General features: G+C 42.7%; 1 protein-coding gene across 2 annotated transcripts in view; it reads left to right on the plus strand.

Moving 5' to 3' along the window:
• Nucleotides 1–16,304, plus strand: part of ATF6 (activating transcription factor 6) — an 85,915-nt gene that overhangs the window by 14,269 nt on the left and 55,342 nt on the right. For both annotated transcript variants that reach the window (XM_072867505.1, XM_072867506.1), the window contains exons 10-11: nucleotides 13,844–13,987; nucleotides 15,838–15,957. In XM_072867505.1, the coding sequence (XP_072723606.1) occupies nucleotides 13,844–13,987; nucleotides 15,838–15,957 (264 nt within the window). The remainder of the gene's footprint in view (nucleotides 1–13,843; nucleotides 13,988–15,837; nucleotides 15,958–16,304) is intronic.

A 16,304-nucleotide genomic window follows, 5' to 3' on the forward strand; every position in this document is an offset into this window, starting at 1 on the left:
CTTCTTTTGATGCAGCCCAGGATGTGGTTGGCCTTCTGGGCTGCGAGCGCACATTGTTGGCTCATGTCCAGCTTTTCGTCCATCAGTACCCCCAAGTCCTTTTCCACAGGGCTGCTCTCAATCACATCATCCCCCAGCCTGTATTGAAACCGAGGATTGCCCCGACCCAGGTGTAGGACCCTGCACTTGGCCTTGTTGGACCTCATGAGGTTCACACAGGCCCACTTCTCCAGCTTGTCCAGGTCTCTCTGGATGACATCCCATCCTTCTGGCGTGTCAACTGCACCACTCAGCTTGGTGTCATCTGCAAACTTGCTGAGGGTGCACTCGATCTCACTGTCAATGTCATTGATGAAAATATTGAACAGCACTGGTCCCAGTACGGATCCCTGAGGGACACCACTTGTCACTGATCTCCATCTGGACATTGAGCCGTTGACCGCTACTCTCTGGATGCGACCATCCAACCAATTCCTTATCCACTGAACAGTCCACCCATCAAATCCGTATCTCTCCAATATAGAGAGAAGGATGTTGTGGGGGACCATGTCAAAGGCTTTACAGAAGTCCAGATAAATGACATCCATTGCTTTTCCCTTGTCTACTGATGTGGTAACTCCCTCGTAGAAAGCCACTAGGTTGGTCAGGCAGGACTTGTCCTTGGTGAAGCCATGTTGGGTGCCTGGAATCACCTCCCTGTCCCCCATGTGCTTTAGCATAGTTTCTAGGAGGATCTGTTCCATGATCTTCCCAGGCACAGAGGTGAGGCTGACAGGTCAGTAGTTCCCAGGGTCTTCCTTTCTACCCTTTGTAAAGATGGGTACAATGTTTCCCTTCTTCCAGTCACCAGGCACTTCACCTGACTGCTATGACTTTCCAAATATCATGGAGAATGGCTTGGCAGCTACATCAGCCAATTCCCTCAGGACTCTGGGATGCATCTCATCAGGTCCCATAGACTTATAGATGTTCAGGTTCCTCAGGTGGTCACGAACCTGATCTTCCCTTACAGTGGGAGGGGCTTTACCCCCCTGGTCCCCAACATGTTGTCCATTGACTCGAGAGGGGTGAGGAGAGTGGTTGCCAGAGAAGGCGGAAGTAAAAAAGTTGTTGAGTATGTCAGCCTTCTCCTCGTCTGTTGATACTAGGTCACCATTCTTGTTCATCAGTGGAGGTACACTTTCTTTAACTTTCGTTTTCTGGTTGATATACCTGTAGAAGCCCTCTTGTTATTCTTTGCATCCCTCGCCAGGTTCAGCTCCAGCTGCGCCTTGGCCTTCCTGACCCCATCCCTACGCAAGCAGGCAGCGTGCCCATACTCTTCCCAGGTTACCTGTCCCTGCTTCCGCTGCCTGTGCAGTTCCCTCTTGCTCTTTAGTTTGACCAGCATGTCTTGACTCAGCCATGCTGGTCTCTTCCCTTCTGTGCCTGATTTCCTACATCTGGGGACTGAGAGCTCTTGCGCTTTATGGAAAGCATCCTTAAAGATCTGCCAGCTCTGTTCTGCTCCCCTGTCCCTGAGGACTGTTTCCCAGGGGGTCCTACTGACTAACTCCTTGAAGAGCTGGAAGTTTTCTTTCCTAAAATTTAGTGTCCTGACTAAACTCCTCGCCTGTCCCATATCCCTCAGGACTGTGAACTCCACCAATGAGTGATCGCTGCAGCCCAGGCTGCCTCCAATCTTGATGTCATTGATGAGCTCGCTTGCATTGGTGACCATCAGGTCCAGTATTGCATCCCCTCAGGTAAGGGTGTCTATTACCTGGGTTAAGAAGTTATCCTCAATGCCCTCCAGGAGTCTCCTGGATTGCCTACAGCTTGCCGTGCTACTTTTCCAGCAGATGTCGGGGTGGCTGAAGTCCCCCAGTAGGATGAGAGCTTGCGAGTGTGAAGCCTCCTGTAGCTGGAGGAAGACGGCTTCATCCGTAGGCTCTCCTTGATCAGGCGGCCTGTAGTAGACATCAACCACAAGGTTCCCTTTTTTGCCTCGGTCTCTAATTCTTACCCGTAAGCTTTTGACCTGCTCGTGGTTATTCTTCAGGGACAGCTCTTCACACTCTATCCATTTCATAAGGACCTTTTATATGAAGCTGTTCACTTTTTCAAAAGGGGAAGATATTTCAGTAGATTCCCAGTCAGCAGTGTATCCATTTGTCCTCAAAACCCCAGTCAAACTAAAGGAATGGGATGGGATAAATCTGGAGGAAGACTTTGTTTCTGACTATGATAAATTTTTACAATGATGGTGTTTGTATTTTTAATAATACTAGAAAATGTGCTGAAGCTGAAATTACTTTTGAAGTATTTGCACTTATTGCAAATACTGTTTATCTCAGGCAGTGAAATACAGCTGATAATTTTACTTTGATATGGGTGATTTTAAGGTAGACCATTTCTTAGTGCATTTAGGGTTTGTATTGGGATTTTTGACTATTAGGCAGAAAAATCAGCTTCCAGCTACTAAGCAATTGATTTGTACATCCCATCTGCATTTGCAAACATTACCACTCACTCAAGAGACACTGTTCTTACTTGGTGAAAACTAATAGGACCAGTAATCTTTCTGAAGCTGGAAGAAATTTTAGTTGCCTCCACGTTACAGTGAGGAGTTGGAATGCATGGAGCTCTTGTTAGTTTTGAGAGGCTTGGAAACGTACAGAAGATGAGTGGGAAGTCTTTTACCACAGTGTTCTAAAGTTCCTGTGTCAGCTTCTCTACCCCCAGGAATGAGTAAGTTGTTGAGCCCGATGGCAAGAAACTGCTGTCAAAGTAGACTGAAAGGTCAGTTTGTGTTCCTATCTTTGCAACAGTTGGTAACTATAAGAATGTGACAGGGTTAATTTCTTGGCCTGTTTGATGTTTAATAAAGTAAGTAAAGCAAAAAGAAATTCTTGGATGTCTGGCTGAGCACACCGGTGTTATTGTTGTGCCTGAACTAGGTGGTCTGCATCAGTACTGGGTTTAGGCAGTGAGGAGAAATGTAATTGCAAATTTGCAAGGAATTACTCCTCTTATCTTTCTGCTTTTTTCTTTTTTTTTTCCTAGAATAAATGCTTGCACTGCAATTAAAATACTAGACTGTACCAAGGTGGTGTGAATGTTGATTGTGCAATACCCTTTGGGAGGCCCAGAATGTGGGATATGCAAACCATTACTTAAGATTTCACTCCTCCCATATGCATTTTCTTCCTTTTATAGAGGTGTCACTGGATGGTAGCTCCACGAACGTGATAGTCATGATTGCGGTTCTGCTTAGTCCTTAACAGTAGAAGTTTCCAATACACGTGATGTTTTTCAGTCCCTGCAACTTCTTACAGAAATAAGGATTTTATTTTTTTTTTTCTTAAAATACCCATGCTAGCTGATAGTTCAAGAAAACTACTTTTTTCCCCCCAGGTTAGCTATCTGTGGAATACCTAATTTCTATGCAGTGGTCAACTGGAGATAAAGCTGATTTGAAACTTTGTGACAGTGTTGCCATTTCTCCTATGTAGGAAATCATTTCACTTGCATACCTGTATGGAGGTATGACAGCATTCACGCACAGGATGTTTTGATTCAAACATATTAGCAGTGAATATTTTGTTATTTAAAACCAATGAACCATTGCAAAGAGAGAGTGACATCCAAAAAAGGCAAAAATGTGGGAATTTCACCCCCTAAATTCTGTAGCAGACTTTGAAATTCCCTTAGCTGGCCTTATTGTAAGATGCTTCTCAGTTTCTTAATTGGAAGTGATGGGATTCTTTGAAGGCTAGAGGTAAAAAAATAAAAGAACAGATATATAGGTTTTCTCTTTAGCTGCCTATTTCCATCAAATCAGAGAAGGCAGGGAAGCAGTCGGGTTGTCTGGGGACAGGGATGTGAAGCTGAAGGACAGGCAGTCCTGCAAACGCTCCGTGGCCTGCAGCAGGTCAGTAGAGGTGCAGTGTTGGGGCACTTGGCATCCCACAAAAAAACGTGGATGGTTAGCTGTGTAGTAAGTTCTATGTTTTCTTCTGCATTGGTGGATATGTGTTGTACTAGCACTGGTTCACATGATTTTGTTTACTGATCTTAAGTCTTGTTGACTGTGTAAGTAAGTGGTGAGATGTTTGTGATGTTTCATGGAGGATTCTGAGGCTGTGCTGTTCTGCTGTTTTAAGATTATGAGAAGCAGTCCAGGATGTGGCAGCCCTTGGCAAACAAGTTTAGCAGATAAAATTATTCTGCTGACACATTTTTTTCATGCTGACAAATATACTATGTGTATGGGTAATCTGTAACATTGAACATGGGAATATGGGAGTGGGGCTGAAAGTCTAGTAGGGAAACTGGCATATTGACCTAAGGAATCTGTTTGCAAATATTGGAGGGAGAGTCTAGTCCAGTCTGTTTAATTGCCAACAAGCTTTTCAGAACATTCTTCAGTCTTGGAAATGGCACCATGTTATCTCGGATAAAAAATGTAAGTCGATTTAAATATAAATTGAATATAAATGTGAATTGAATACTTTCTGGTCGTTAAAGTGGCTTGTATAGAGTTAATGGTAACTCTGCATTATATTGTACTGTGTTACTAAACTCTTTTGGGTTTGATATTTGTATAGAAAACTGAAACTTTCAATTATTAAAAGCAGAAGTGATTTAGCAGGAATTCTATTAGTGTAAGTTTCTATTTCATCTATTTGCTTTATATTAGAAGAAAGGCATCCAGGAATTTCCCATCTGTGTGTCAATGAACTGTTCTCTAATCTTTGTGAATTATTTGGATTTGGATTTAACATCTATAAAAATTTCCTTTTATTATTATTTAAGGATGATTGGTGAGGTGTATGAAGGGAAAAGGGTACATTTTGATTTAATTCCTTGAAGAGGTCACCCCCTTCCCCCAGTCTTACATACCATGAGGTGCAAGACAGGAACTGGCAACGCACCGTGTTTGCACAAAAGACAGTGAGCACACAAACCTTGGCATGCAGCGGGGTTGGGAGCTGGAACCATGACATCTGGAGGCAGCTATCTGTGGGAGGCAGTATCTCCTGCCTTCACACTTCTCTTCTGTGAGAGCCAGTGTTGGTCAGTGCAGCTGTGTCCTCAGCTGGCACGGCACCCCTGAAAGATTGCTGACTTCTGGCATTAAGAAACATCTAATTAGCTTTGCATTTTTTTTATCGCCTACAACGTGAAATCTGAAAATTTCCAGACTGTTACAATTCCTATATGCCTTTTTTTCTTGTTTAATTTCCCTATTTGTGTGACTGTGCCTGCATACTAACCAGATCTGAAAATGTGTTAAACAAGCACAAACAATGTTGAAACAAATGGAAACCAAGCACATGTTCTAGTCTAAACAATCTATGTATTTATTTTGGGAATCTTTTTCTTATGTTTCTCTTCCCTGTTCCCATTTGAATATAAATTGGCTTGTGTATTTGTTTTTTTTTTAATGCAAGTCCTACATGTGATAGTAAAATATTTGCAGGAAGCTAACCCAACTAATGTATAAAAAGTAGGGAAGGGAGAAGGATCACAGAAGAAAGGTAAATTTTCTGCATCTCTGCTTCTTGGGGCAGTAGCAGCAAAGCATGTAAGCCAGGTACTTGCTAGTGGCCCTAGAATTATTTTCTTGGCTATGAAAAATCTTCAACTAATTTTTTTTTTTTTCCCCCCTAATCAGTCTCCTCAAGCTTACATGGTGGTCATCATCTAACAACAGTCTCCGAGCATTTATAAAGATGTCAGCCAGAATGTGTCCTAACTACCATTTCAGATATTTAGTGGACAGAAAACAAAGCAAAACATGAAGTTGGAGAGAGGAAAGGCAGATCTGTGAAGAGATTGGAACGGGGGGTTTGAGAAGGTGGTGTGATTTTTTTTAATTAATTAATTTTGGTTTTTTTTCTTACAAGTTGGCCATCTCTGTATGGCTGGAACCCCTTTCAAACTGGAAAACAGACTTGGTGATGTAACCAAAAATTCTTAAGCTGTATTTGTGGTGGAGGATGACTGAGGTGGTGATTGGTGGAGCTAAGTAAAGCTGGTGCTTCAAAATCTCTTGTGTCCTGTTGACCTACAGCAGCTGTGCTAGAATTGCTGGCCTTCTGTAGAGACTTCATTGCGGCTGCTCTCTGGAGTGTCCTGATGGGCTTTCCTCCACTTTCCAGGACTATCTTGGAAACTGAATAATCTATTAACAATTTAGATCCACTGAGCAATCTGCAAATAAAGACACCAGCCTGGGTAACTGAGAAGCGTGATTTTTCTGCTGTTGTCATAGACTGCAACAAATGGAGAAGCAGTGATTTTTGACTCTTGAAAGACTTAGGGGTGTGTCCCATTTCTTAGATTGGTAGCACAAACGTTAGGAAAAAAAACCCAGAAGTGGTAAGATTAATCATCTTTTACTAAAAATACGCAAATCACCTAAGGGTTGTTCAGCTGCATGCTGCCAAGATCTGCCGTTTGTAAGCATGAAGTAAGCAAAACACAAGTCTCTCACCAGCACCCAGATTAGCATCACACCTAGTCTGCAGGCTGCTAGTCAGTACTAATGTAGCATGTTGAGCTTTTGGAGCATGCATGATTTGGGCTGCTGAGAGCACCATCTGTTGAGCATACCTGTATTGGCATCAGTATGGTTGAGAGCCCTTACTCGAGCTGAGCAATCTTGAGTTGGTGTGTGGGAGAGCAGGATTATTCTGAGGTTTGGTGCATTCAGCAGGGTTTTCATGCAAGTTTGCTATTGTTTGAGCCTTAATGCTGGACTCCTTGATTAAAGAAACAGACCTGTCTTATGGCAAGCAGGAGCCCAGGGATACTTCAGTAGGATGTCGGAAAGTTAGAGAAATAATTTTGTAGTTCCCTTAAAGGGAGCATTAGCTGTGCAGGCAAAGGAGCTAATCTTGTTACCATAACATCACATGCAGCAAGTGTTGTGTTGCTGCAGAGATGTTTGAGCTGTATGTTGTGTGCTCAGTGCACATCCCACCCTGAGGTTTGTCATCCCACAGGTTTGTCAGTGCAGATCCCACCCACAGCAGCCAGTCCTGAGCCAAGGTCTCAGTATGGTCTGGATCTCACCACTGTGCTGCCCCAGGAAGTGAGCTCAGTCGTGAGATTGAGCACTGTCGTGGCATGTTTGAAAACACCCCAAATGTCTGCTTGAGTAATATGTGCTAAGCAGACTAAAGCCATGTGTCTGGCACCTGCCTAAAATGAAGGGCAATGACTAGCAACTGGAATGCTTTTTTTTTTTTTCTGTTGCCTTAACAGTTCTTCCTGATTGTGTGTATGCTCCTTCCTCACACCATTCCGGTGCGAAGTTGGACAAGTTAGTTGAAACCACCGATGGCTTGCAGTGTAATGGAGGAGGAACTCCCCAGCCAGGCTCCTTGCTTGGCCGTTGCCACCTTCCAGCTGAGCTAGTGCCCGATCTGGGAGTGGTGCTGAACTGTGCGCATTAAACATTGTACCCGTGGCCCATGATTTCCTTCAGCTGCAGGTTGGATGGTGTTGTCTAAACTTGCACCGACTGCTGAAGCATCTCTAAAAGATGTTCTGAGAACAGAGAACCACAAATTGTGCGCTGTACAACAGGTTGAGTTTCTTACTCTCAGTTCATCCAAGCCTGGGCTTTTTTGCAGCTCGGTGAAGGATAGAAAATGATTGTTTCTCTGCTTTTTGGAAGGCTGAATAGCCTTCCATATATCTTCAGGAGGTTAATAGACTTAAATGTGGTGTGTACCTGAAGTATGCTAACAAACATACATAAAAACGATGACAGTCAAAGGGCTATTAATTTCTTACACACTAGTAGAGAGGAACTGGTGAAATGTGAAGAGAAAACTATTAGATGAGTGCAAGAGGCATGCAACAGTGCCCTGTTAGCCAGGGTCCTTCTGGCTGCCAAGGAAATACAGAGCCCTCTGAGTGTTTTAGCAAAAATAGCAGAAGCTCTGGAAGACATTTGTGGCTCTTAACACTTCTAATACGGGAAACTTACTTTCATGTTTGTGACACTGAAAGAATATGTTTCAATGCTGAGTTTGAGTGTACATTTGTGTTGGAGATGGCCCAAAGCTAGAAAAGTACTTCTGTAGCAGACCTTTGGTCTTGCAGTTTCTCCTTGAAGAGAGAGAGAGAAATCAAGAGGAAAAGGACAGGTTGAGTAATTTGGACTTGGGTTCAAGTTCCAGACCTTTCAGAACCTGTCTTTGTGGGTTGGTGCTTGAATAAAATTGAATACCCTTGATTTTCTTACAAAGTACAACTGCAGGAGCAGGATGTGATTCCTTCCTTTACTGATCACAGCCACATGTTCATCCTGGCAGAGTTGTGCCTTGGCCTGGCTGTGCTCGCTTGCCTCGTCCTGCTGCTGCTGGTGCCGTTGCAGAGCCTGCACAGACTGCCAGATGCACTCGCTGGTAACTTACCCTTTTCTCCATGTGTTCATCTGCCGGGCTGGGAGTGAAATACAGAAAGTTTTTGCCCTGAATGAACATTGCAGTTGAGACTGCTTGCATCAGGCCTGCCCAAGCTTTGGCAATAAAGGCGAGCCCACTTCCAAATAACCGTATGTAGTTTTCTAAGCAAAAATAAATGCTCTGGGTGTTGATACTTGCTTTCTTCCTTTCTTTTCTAACAGCTTTATTAAAAACAAATTGCTTTTTAAAGAAAGCAAAACACAAGAAAGACACAGATCGTCCCTCCAGTTTGGGTTGCTTTTCTTATCCTTCCCAGCAGAGGAAAGAGGCTGGGCTCCTCTCACCAGCCCAGCACTTGCAGAGGGTAGCTCTGGAGCAAGCTGGCAGGAGACGGTAGTGCCTTACTGTCAGCAGATGGTGCCCTCATTGGGAATAAGAAATGAGAAATACTTTCCAGAGAGCATTTGGCACTGTGGCAGCCTTGTCTGGAATCACTTAGGAAGAGGACAAGGTCCTCAGTTGGTGTCTCCTTGCAATGTCAACTTTAGCCTGTTGGAAACATCCCAGCTCATGTTTAGAGATGGTTCTGTCCCCAGAAAACTCTTTGTTATGATATCACTATTGGCTTTCGTCTACAAATTACTGTACTACTTAAATGTCAATATTCAAAACTTGAAGTGCACAGGGTTTGTTCAGCCAGAAGTACAAATGAAATTTAGTTGGGACTCCTGGCAAGACTTGCTTTCACATTTATCAAACTGACATTCAAACCAAAGAAGTAAAAATACAGCTAAAATATCAGGTGCCATTGAATGCCTGGAGAAACTATGACAGGAGTGTTGCTTTTCTTTCCCTCCTATAATCGAATTTATCTACACTTCTGAACAAACATCTGCATGAAGCATTTAGTGTTTCTTTCTTTTTTCCCTTGGATCTGGTTTTGCATCTTAAACAAGGCAATAGCTCAGCCAGCTTGGACAGGGTGTTTGTGGCTGTGTGAAAACCCTTTAATGCTCATGGTATCTGGGATGTCCAAATGCAGGCTGCAAAGCCTTGGTAGGCACCCCAGTTGTGTAAGTGTGACCAAACAGAAAAGGTTCTAGCTTCCAACTTCTAACTGGTCGTCTTGTTCAGTAAAGCCATTTCTCAGCTTCAGTCTTCCTTGACTTTTAATGTGGGGCAGTAACCCAGTTCCTGCAAATAGTAGGACTTGCTCAGGGCAGGTATGCCAAAGTGCTCTTCCTTTTCCAAAAACATTTTTTTTAAGCAACTATTGATATCTTAGCTGAAAATACTGTTTTTCAGAAGCTTTTTTCCCTCTGAATGGGATCATCTACCTTTCTTTTTCACTGTTTCTAGCCTCTTCTACCTGATGTTTTTAAATGCTCAATATTGACTTCATCTTCAGTGTCATGGTGTTGGAACCTGCTCTGTAGTCCCTTCCTGTTACAGCTTGTGTTGTTGCTGTTCTGCCTAGCACTTATAAAGCTCAGTATGCCGCAGGTATTTCCAGATGTAGCTCTGCAGGAGAGGTCTGTCCTTCATCCCAGCTGCTAAAGGGATTCCTTGGTCCTAAGTCACGTTTTTCCTCCCATGTCAATGTGAGATGTCAAAGGAGGAATATTTCTGATATCCTGTGTCATATCCTCATGTACCCACTTTGAGAATGAGAAGTCAGAGGATATAGACCGTTACCTACATGTCCTCTCCTGTCTGTTACCTGAAGATGGAGCCCTATTCACAGACAGACTCCACAAGTGACCTCTTGTGGGAGAAAGGAAGGGGGGAAAGAAGATACAACAGAACAACATTATCTATTCAGATGGAGAAAAAAACTAACAAAACTCCCCAGGTAACTAGAAGGTGGAAGAAGGGCAGTATTTCAAGTTGCGGGGTTTTTTCTTATCCAAAATGAAGGTTCTTTTGGTTTTGGGTCATTGCCACAAACCAAAGGAGCAAGGAAGGGTTTTGGGGGTTTTTTTGACATATTTGAGACTTTGAGAAGGAACCTTTTGATCATCTTCAAGGTCCTAAAAAAATGAATGGGAAATGGGAGACAATTTCTTAAGGCAGAAATTGCTGCTAGCCCTGCTTCAAAAGGAGCGTTTTGTGGAAAAATAACAATCCTGATAAAGGAAAGGGCATTGGAATAAATACCGTAAATAATACCATATTTTGTCCTCAAGTTGGTGCTCATGTTCTCAGAAGTGGGAGCCATGGTTTATGTGTGTAAGGATGGCAAAACATACTCAGTTCGCTTCTGTCTTTGTCTTTTGCTGCTGAACATATCTTCTTTCAGGTTGAAACATCGCATACTAGATGCTGCCAAAAGTGAAATTTTAATTTTGATGAAAAGATTAAGGTGTTTTAAGCATGAAAAGAGCAAAAATAAACATTTCCTCTCTATTACAGTCGATATAATAAAATGAAGTGTGTGTGGTTTTGAGTGGCTGTACAGCTAAAACAACTAAATTACAAAACCTGAAGATTAGCTGTGATTGCAGAGCGGTGCTTATCTTTATCCTTGATGGACTTGGTTTGGATTTCTCTACTTTTGTTCAGAGTTCAGGGTGAACTGGAGTAGCAACCTGTTGCATGTGGCACTTCACCTCAAACTAGTCACCTTGCCAAGCTGGAACCTGAAATAACAAGAATTGCCTTTGCAGAATGAGGCAAATAAGCTAGACATGAGCCAACAATGTGCGCTCACAGCCCAGAAGGCCAACCGTATCCTGGGCTGCATCAAAAGAAGCATGGCCAGCAGGTTGAGGGAGGTGATTCTGCCCTTCTACTCTGCTCTGGTGAGACCCCACCTGGAGTACTGCATCCAGCTCTGGAGCCCTCAGCACAAGAAGGACATGGAGCTGTTGGAGCAAGTCCAGAGGAGGGCCACAAAAATTATCCGAGGGCTGGAGCACCTCTCCTACAAGGACAGGCTGAGAGAGTTGGGGTTGTTCAGCCTGGAGAAGAGAAGGCTCCAGGGAGACCTTATAGCAGCCTTCCAGTACTTAAAGGGGGCCTATAGGAAAGACGGGGACAGACTTTTTAGCAAGGCCTGTTGTGACAGGACAAGGAGCAATGGTTTTAAACTAAGAGAGGGCAGATTTAGACTGGATTTAAGAAAGAAACTTTTTACAATGAGGGTGGTGAGGCACTGGAACAGGTTGCGCAGAGAGGCAGTGGAGGCCCCATCCCTGGAAGCATTCAAGGTCAGGCTGGATGGGGCTCTGAGCAACCTTATCTAGTTGAAGATGTCCCTGCTCATTGCAAGGGGTTTGGACTAGATGACCTGTAAAGGTCCCTTTCAATCCAAAGCATTCTACGATTCTATGATAAATAGGAAGGAAGAACCATCATAGAAAAATGCAGATGTGTTACAATTCTACTGATAAGGTTTTTGTCAGCTTTAACTAAATAATTACCTGGAAAGTTTCTCTGGTTCAATGTATCATTTTGAACAGGAAAGGAGAGAAGCAGAATAGGATAAAATGCCAGACCCAGTAGATCCATCAACACACTGGACGGCTGATACACTTCAGGAGAAACCGTTTGCAGGAGAGTTACAACTTTCAGATCTTCTGATGGATATTCTTGGTTTCATGAATAAACTTTCATATACTTTTAGCTGTCATGGCTCCAAATTAGGTAGAGTTGAGACATTTCACAGATGAGTGACTTCCAGCAGGAACATGTGGCATCCCTTTAAGCATCGGCCTTAGTTTTGAGCTCTGGTTCTGGGCTTGAGATGCTGCCAGCTGTGCTGATGCTTTCATTGGAAGAGAAGAAACATGATCTCCAAAAATATAGCAGATAGTGGAGATTATTTCTGCAAAATTGGATAGCCTGGTGTTGCCTGATGTATGAGGCTGTGAATAAACCATCCAGCTTTCCATGCTATGCAGTAGAAGCAATGAGACATTGGAATGCTAGTGTACACGTACAGTAAGGAAACTGTCTGTAAGTACTTTTCTGCCCACTGGTGCTAGTGAAAACAGAGCCTGTAGCATTTCTGCTGCCTTGATTCTGTGCTGCTGCCTGGAAACCTGAAGGAGAGGAGGCGGTCCAAACGACATCAGCCTGCATCTGGGATTGCCCTGGCTCTGGTGGTTCTGCAGAATGTGACAGAATTACTCACGGGGAGACCTGGGTTACTGCTAATAGGAGCACAAATGTGTTGGCAAAAGAAAGGGGATTGCTAGGCAACTATGTCTGTGTGCCTTCTGCTTAGTTGTGGAGTAATCTGCCCTCCTTGCTAGTTCTTGCCTTTCTCTGTTATTGCCATTTGTATTCGTTGCCTGTTGCAAAGTGATGCCATGTAACAAATAGGAAAATGAGATCTTCCCCTCCAGAGTTTATGCTGTGTTACACAGGAGAGGTGGGGAATGAATTAAAATGTACTCTGTACTCAGTGATCAACGTGCATGGCAAAGATCTCATTGGCATGCTGGAGTCTTGTATTTTTGTATTTTCGTTGTGTTGCTGCTGGCGATGCTCTGCTGTTGTCAGCTAAGAAAGTTAGGACTTAGTTTTGTAAACAATTTCAGGAAGGAACCACGTTTACGAAAGAGTAAAGCTAGCCTCTGGAGAGGATATCTTGAAGTATTGCTTTTGTGCTTTCAGGATTTCTCACTTGTAAATCACCCTTCTGAACTAGGACGCAGTCGGTCTCGTATAGCAGTTGTCTGGTCATTTTTCCAGCTCACGTATGAAATGCTGCTACCTTGCTTTGCATGGAGAGCAGCGCAGATGTTCCTATGCTGCATGGCTGGCTGGCTGGCTGGCTGAGCAGCCCCCAGGGGAAGATCCTTCAACCAGTGCAAGCACAGACCAGGATGACAGGGTATCTGGGACCATGGCCTGGTGCTGCTATGTAGGTGGGGTTGTCAGCCCTGCCAATGTTTCTAAATCCAAATAGAATTGAACATATATAAGTTTGTGTCTACAGTTTTGTTAGGTGTCTGGCATAATATTCCAGGCTTGCAGCTGCTCGGAATTTGGTAGCTAAATTTTCCTTACATGTTGTATTCATGTAAACTATGTCAGTTGTGCTTAGAGGCTGATGAAAAAGTTCGGGGGTACTTTGATTTGAATATAGGTAATTTTCTTATGCCTGCAGATCTAGGTTACAAACAGATTGATCTCAGTTTCATCAGGTGAAGCTTATGGGGGAACATGAAAACCAGAGCATCAAAGTCCTTCAAACAATTACAACTGAAGAAGAGAAAAGAATTGCTTTTCTGTCTACTAATGCTTTGAATGACAGTAATATAATGACACAAGACATCATGTTTTTATGTTAGATATGACATGAACCTTATCCATGTAATATAGCAGCAGCCAGAAACTTACCCACCTGAGTATTTAACACCTTACAGTAAAGTGTCTTGTAAGCCCTTTATATATGTGATATGTTTTGCTATGGTGGTTATGTTTTCCAGTGTATTCGAAAAGGATCCCAATGGAGTTGATTCCACTGTGAGTTCCAGCCACCGGACCAGAAATCTTCTGGAGTTCTCAGCTAGCCAGGAGTCTAGCACAGCTCAGAAAATACCTGGGGACATCATTCCAGAGAAGAGTAATAGGTGAGATGAAAACCTTTAACATATTTTAAGTGGCAGAGGGCAATGGTGCTTTTAGACCTCACTGCCCTTCCATTTGCTAACCTTTTTGACCAGTGTTATTGCTGCTTTTATAGAGCAACTGAGTTTACAAACACAGTGTTTTGAAAGCTTCTCTCTTTTATTTTTTTATTATTTAACAAAGTTTACCAGGTTGCTTTTCAAATGAATATGATGTTTCATCTCTGAGATTACCCAGTACATAGAGCTTCAGAAGTGTACATGTGGCTATGCTGTGTGGTGTTAGGGACGGTGTGGGGGAAGACAGCATATAAACAAGTGTATGTCATGGAGATTTTCATGGCCTTCTTCAGTTCTTCATCTGCCTGCTTTTTTCCCTGATTTTTATCTTAGCTTGCATAGTTATGGTATTTGTCATATTATCTATCTCTTCTTACTTTTCAAGCTGGAGTATTTATTTTCTTAGTTGCTCAAGAGAAGACTGGGGAAGTTAATGATAAGGAACATACTCTGAACTTAGCACTGTACTTTTTTAGAAATCTCTGAGCCTATCCTTGTGCTTACCCATTATTTAATTATATAGTTGCTTTCAAGCTTCTAGATCTCTAGCATTCAGTGCATAAGTGAACATATAATTGTCTCCAGATTGAAGTCTGGCTAATCCAGCTCATGTTTTCCCCTTACAAGATTTATCCTATCAGATTGTCCCTTTCCAGTAGAGTGTTTTGGCTGGTTGAACAAAGCCAGGCACAGATGTGCGGAAAGCCCTAATGTATTTTGCCATGCAGAAAGAAGGCAATAAATCAAGAGCATTTTAAGGCTGTAGCCATGGTGAGGGCTTTGTGTTCTATGTGGCACATTTCAGACTATGACTTATGCGACGTAGTAGTAGAGTGTTTCTCTTAGGAGGATATGCTAGTGCCTGTACCGCCTCCTTTTCTTTCACTCTTTCACCCTGTTTTTTGCCAAGCTGTGAGTTCTTTGCTGCATATTCTCCTTTATCAGTTCTCGCTGCAGTAAACAGGAGAAGCAGACATGAAGATGGAGAGAAAGCTGGGAAAGGGAGGGGAACGTGAATAAGGTTTTCATAAGCTCTTATACCTGATTTTTCAGAAAGAAGTTGAGGTTTAGGAGCTACAAGTCTCTGTCAAAACCAAGAGGACTAAAGCTGTTACGTTGATATCCTACCAAGAGAGGAACTTATAATAGGTATTTGGTGATAAGTAGTTAACCCCTCAGGAGGTACAGATAACCAGGAGAATGGAATATTAGTCTTTGCTTTGTTGCTGAGAGTGCTGTGGACTTGTATTGAAATACATGCTCTTTTTCACTTTTTATCAAAGCCAAGCTAGCTTCTGGAGACTGTTGGAGATGTAAATCCTCTCTACTCAGTTGTAATATAGTTTGTGGCTGCTCCATTGTCATATAGCTCTTTGTCTTTACATCTGCATGGTTTTAGTGGCTAATAAATTTAGTATTTCTGTAGCAAATCTTGCATGGCTCTGGAGTGAAAGAGAAAGTTGCCTCTGCAGAGATCTGATAGTTTACATATTATGAGGAATATTTTACAGGCTTCATTTTCTTTCAATATCTGGCCTGTTTGGGAAGAGATCCAACATCTGCTAATGTTCATCTGTCTTCCCTGTGTTGTGTGCTATCAGACCCCTTTGGGGAATTGACTGAGGCCATTGGATGTTTGGTAGAAATTGTTATTCACCTGTTCAAAAGTCCCACAGGAGCAGCTGTAACTTTTGTGGATTTGCTGATGGTAGTGCTTATTCTCTGGATTTGGTCATAGGTTCATGAAAAACTATTTTAAGGGATTTCTTCATGTCTTTTTTTTTCTTCCCCAGGTATGATCGTTCTGTATCTGATAACAAAGCACTGATGATAGTCTCGGAAGAACCACTGTTATATATTTCACCACCACCACCCCCCTGTCAGCCCCTGATCAACCGGACAGAGTCGCTGAGGTGAGCAAACAACCTTTTCTGAGCATTTAAGCTTTTATTAGGAGTTTAGATATAAATTGTGTGTTGGGTGAGTACTACTGGACAGACAGCTGTGAATGATGTTATTGTCCACTCATAGTGTTCATCCAGTATGTGACCATTGCCTCTGTAAATGTCTGCACTGTCCATTGTCTACTACCATGGAGACCAGAGATCGACTTGGATCTTTGTCATCTTTTTATGTTTTTAGTAATGATTTTCACTGTTTTCACACTGATCATTTAGCAATAACCGAGTAACAATTTTCTGATTGCCTGGAGGTTTTTCACGACTTGAAAGAGAAATCACTTCACATGTAGAAATGCTCA

Source organism: Ciconia boyciana, chromosome 7 (assembly GCF_034638445.1).
Source record: "Ciconia boyciana chromosome 7, ASM3463844v1, whole genome shotgun sequence".
NCBI lineage: Eukaryota > Metazoa > Chordata > Aves > Ciconiiformes > Ciconiidae > Ciconia > Ciconia boyciana.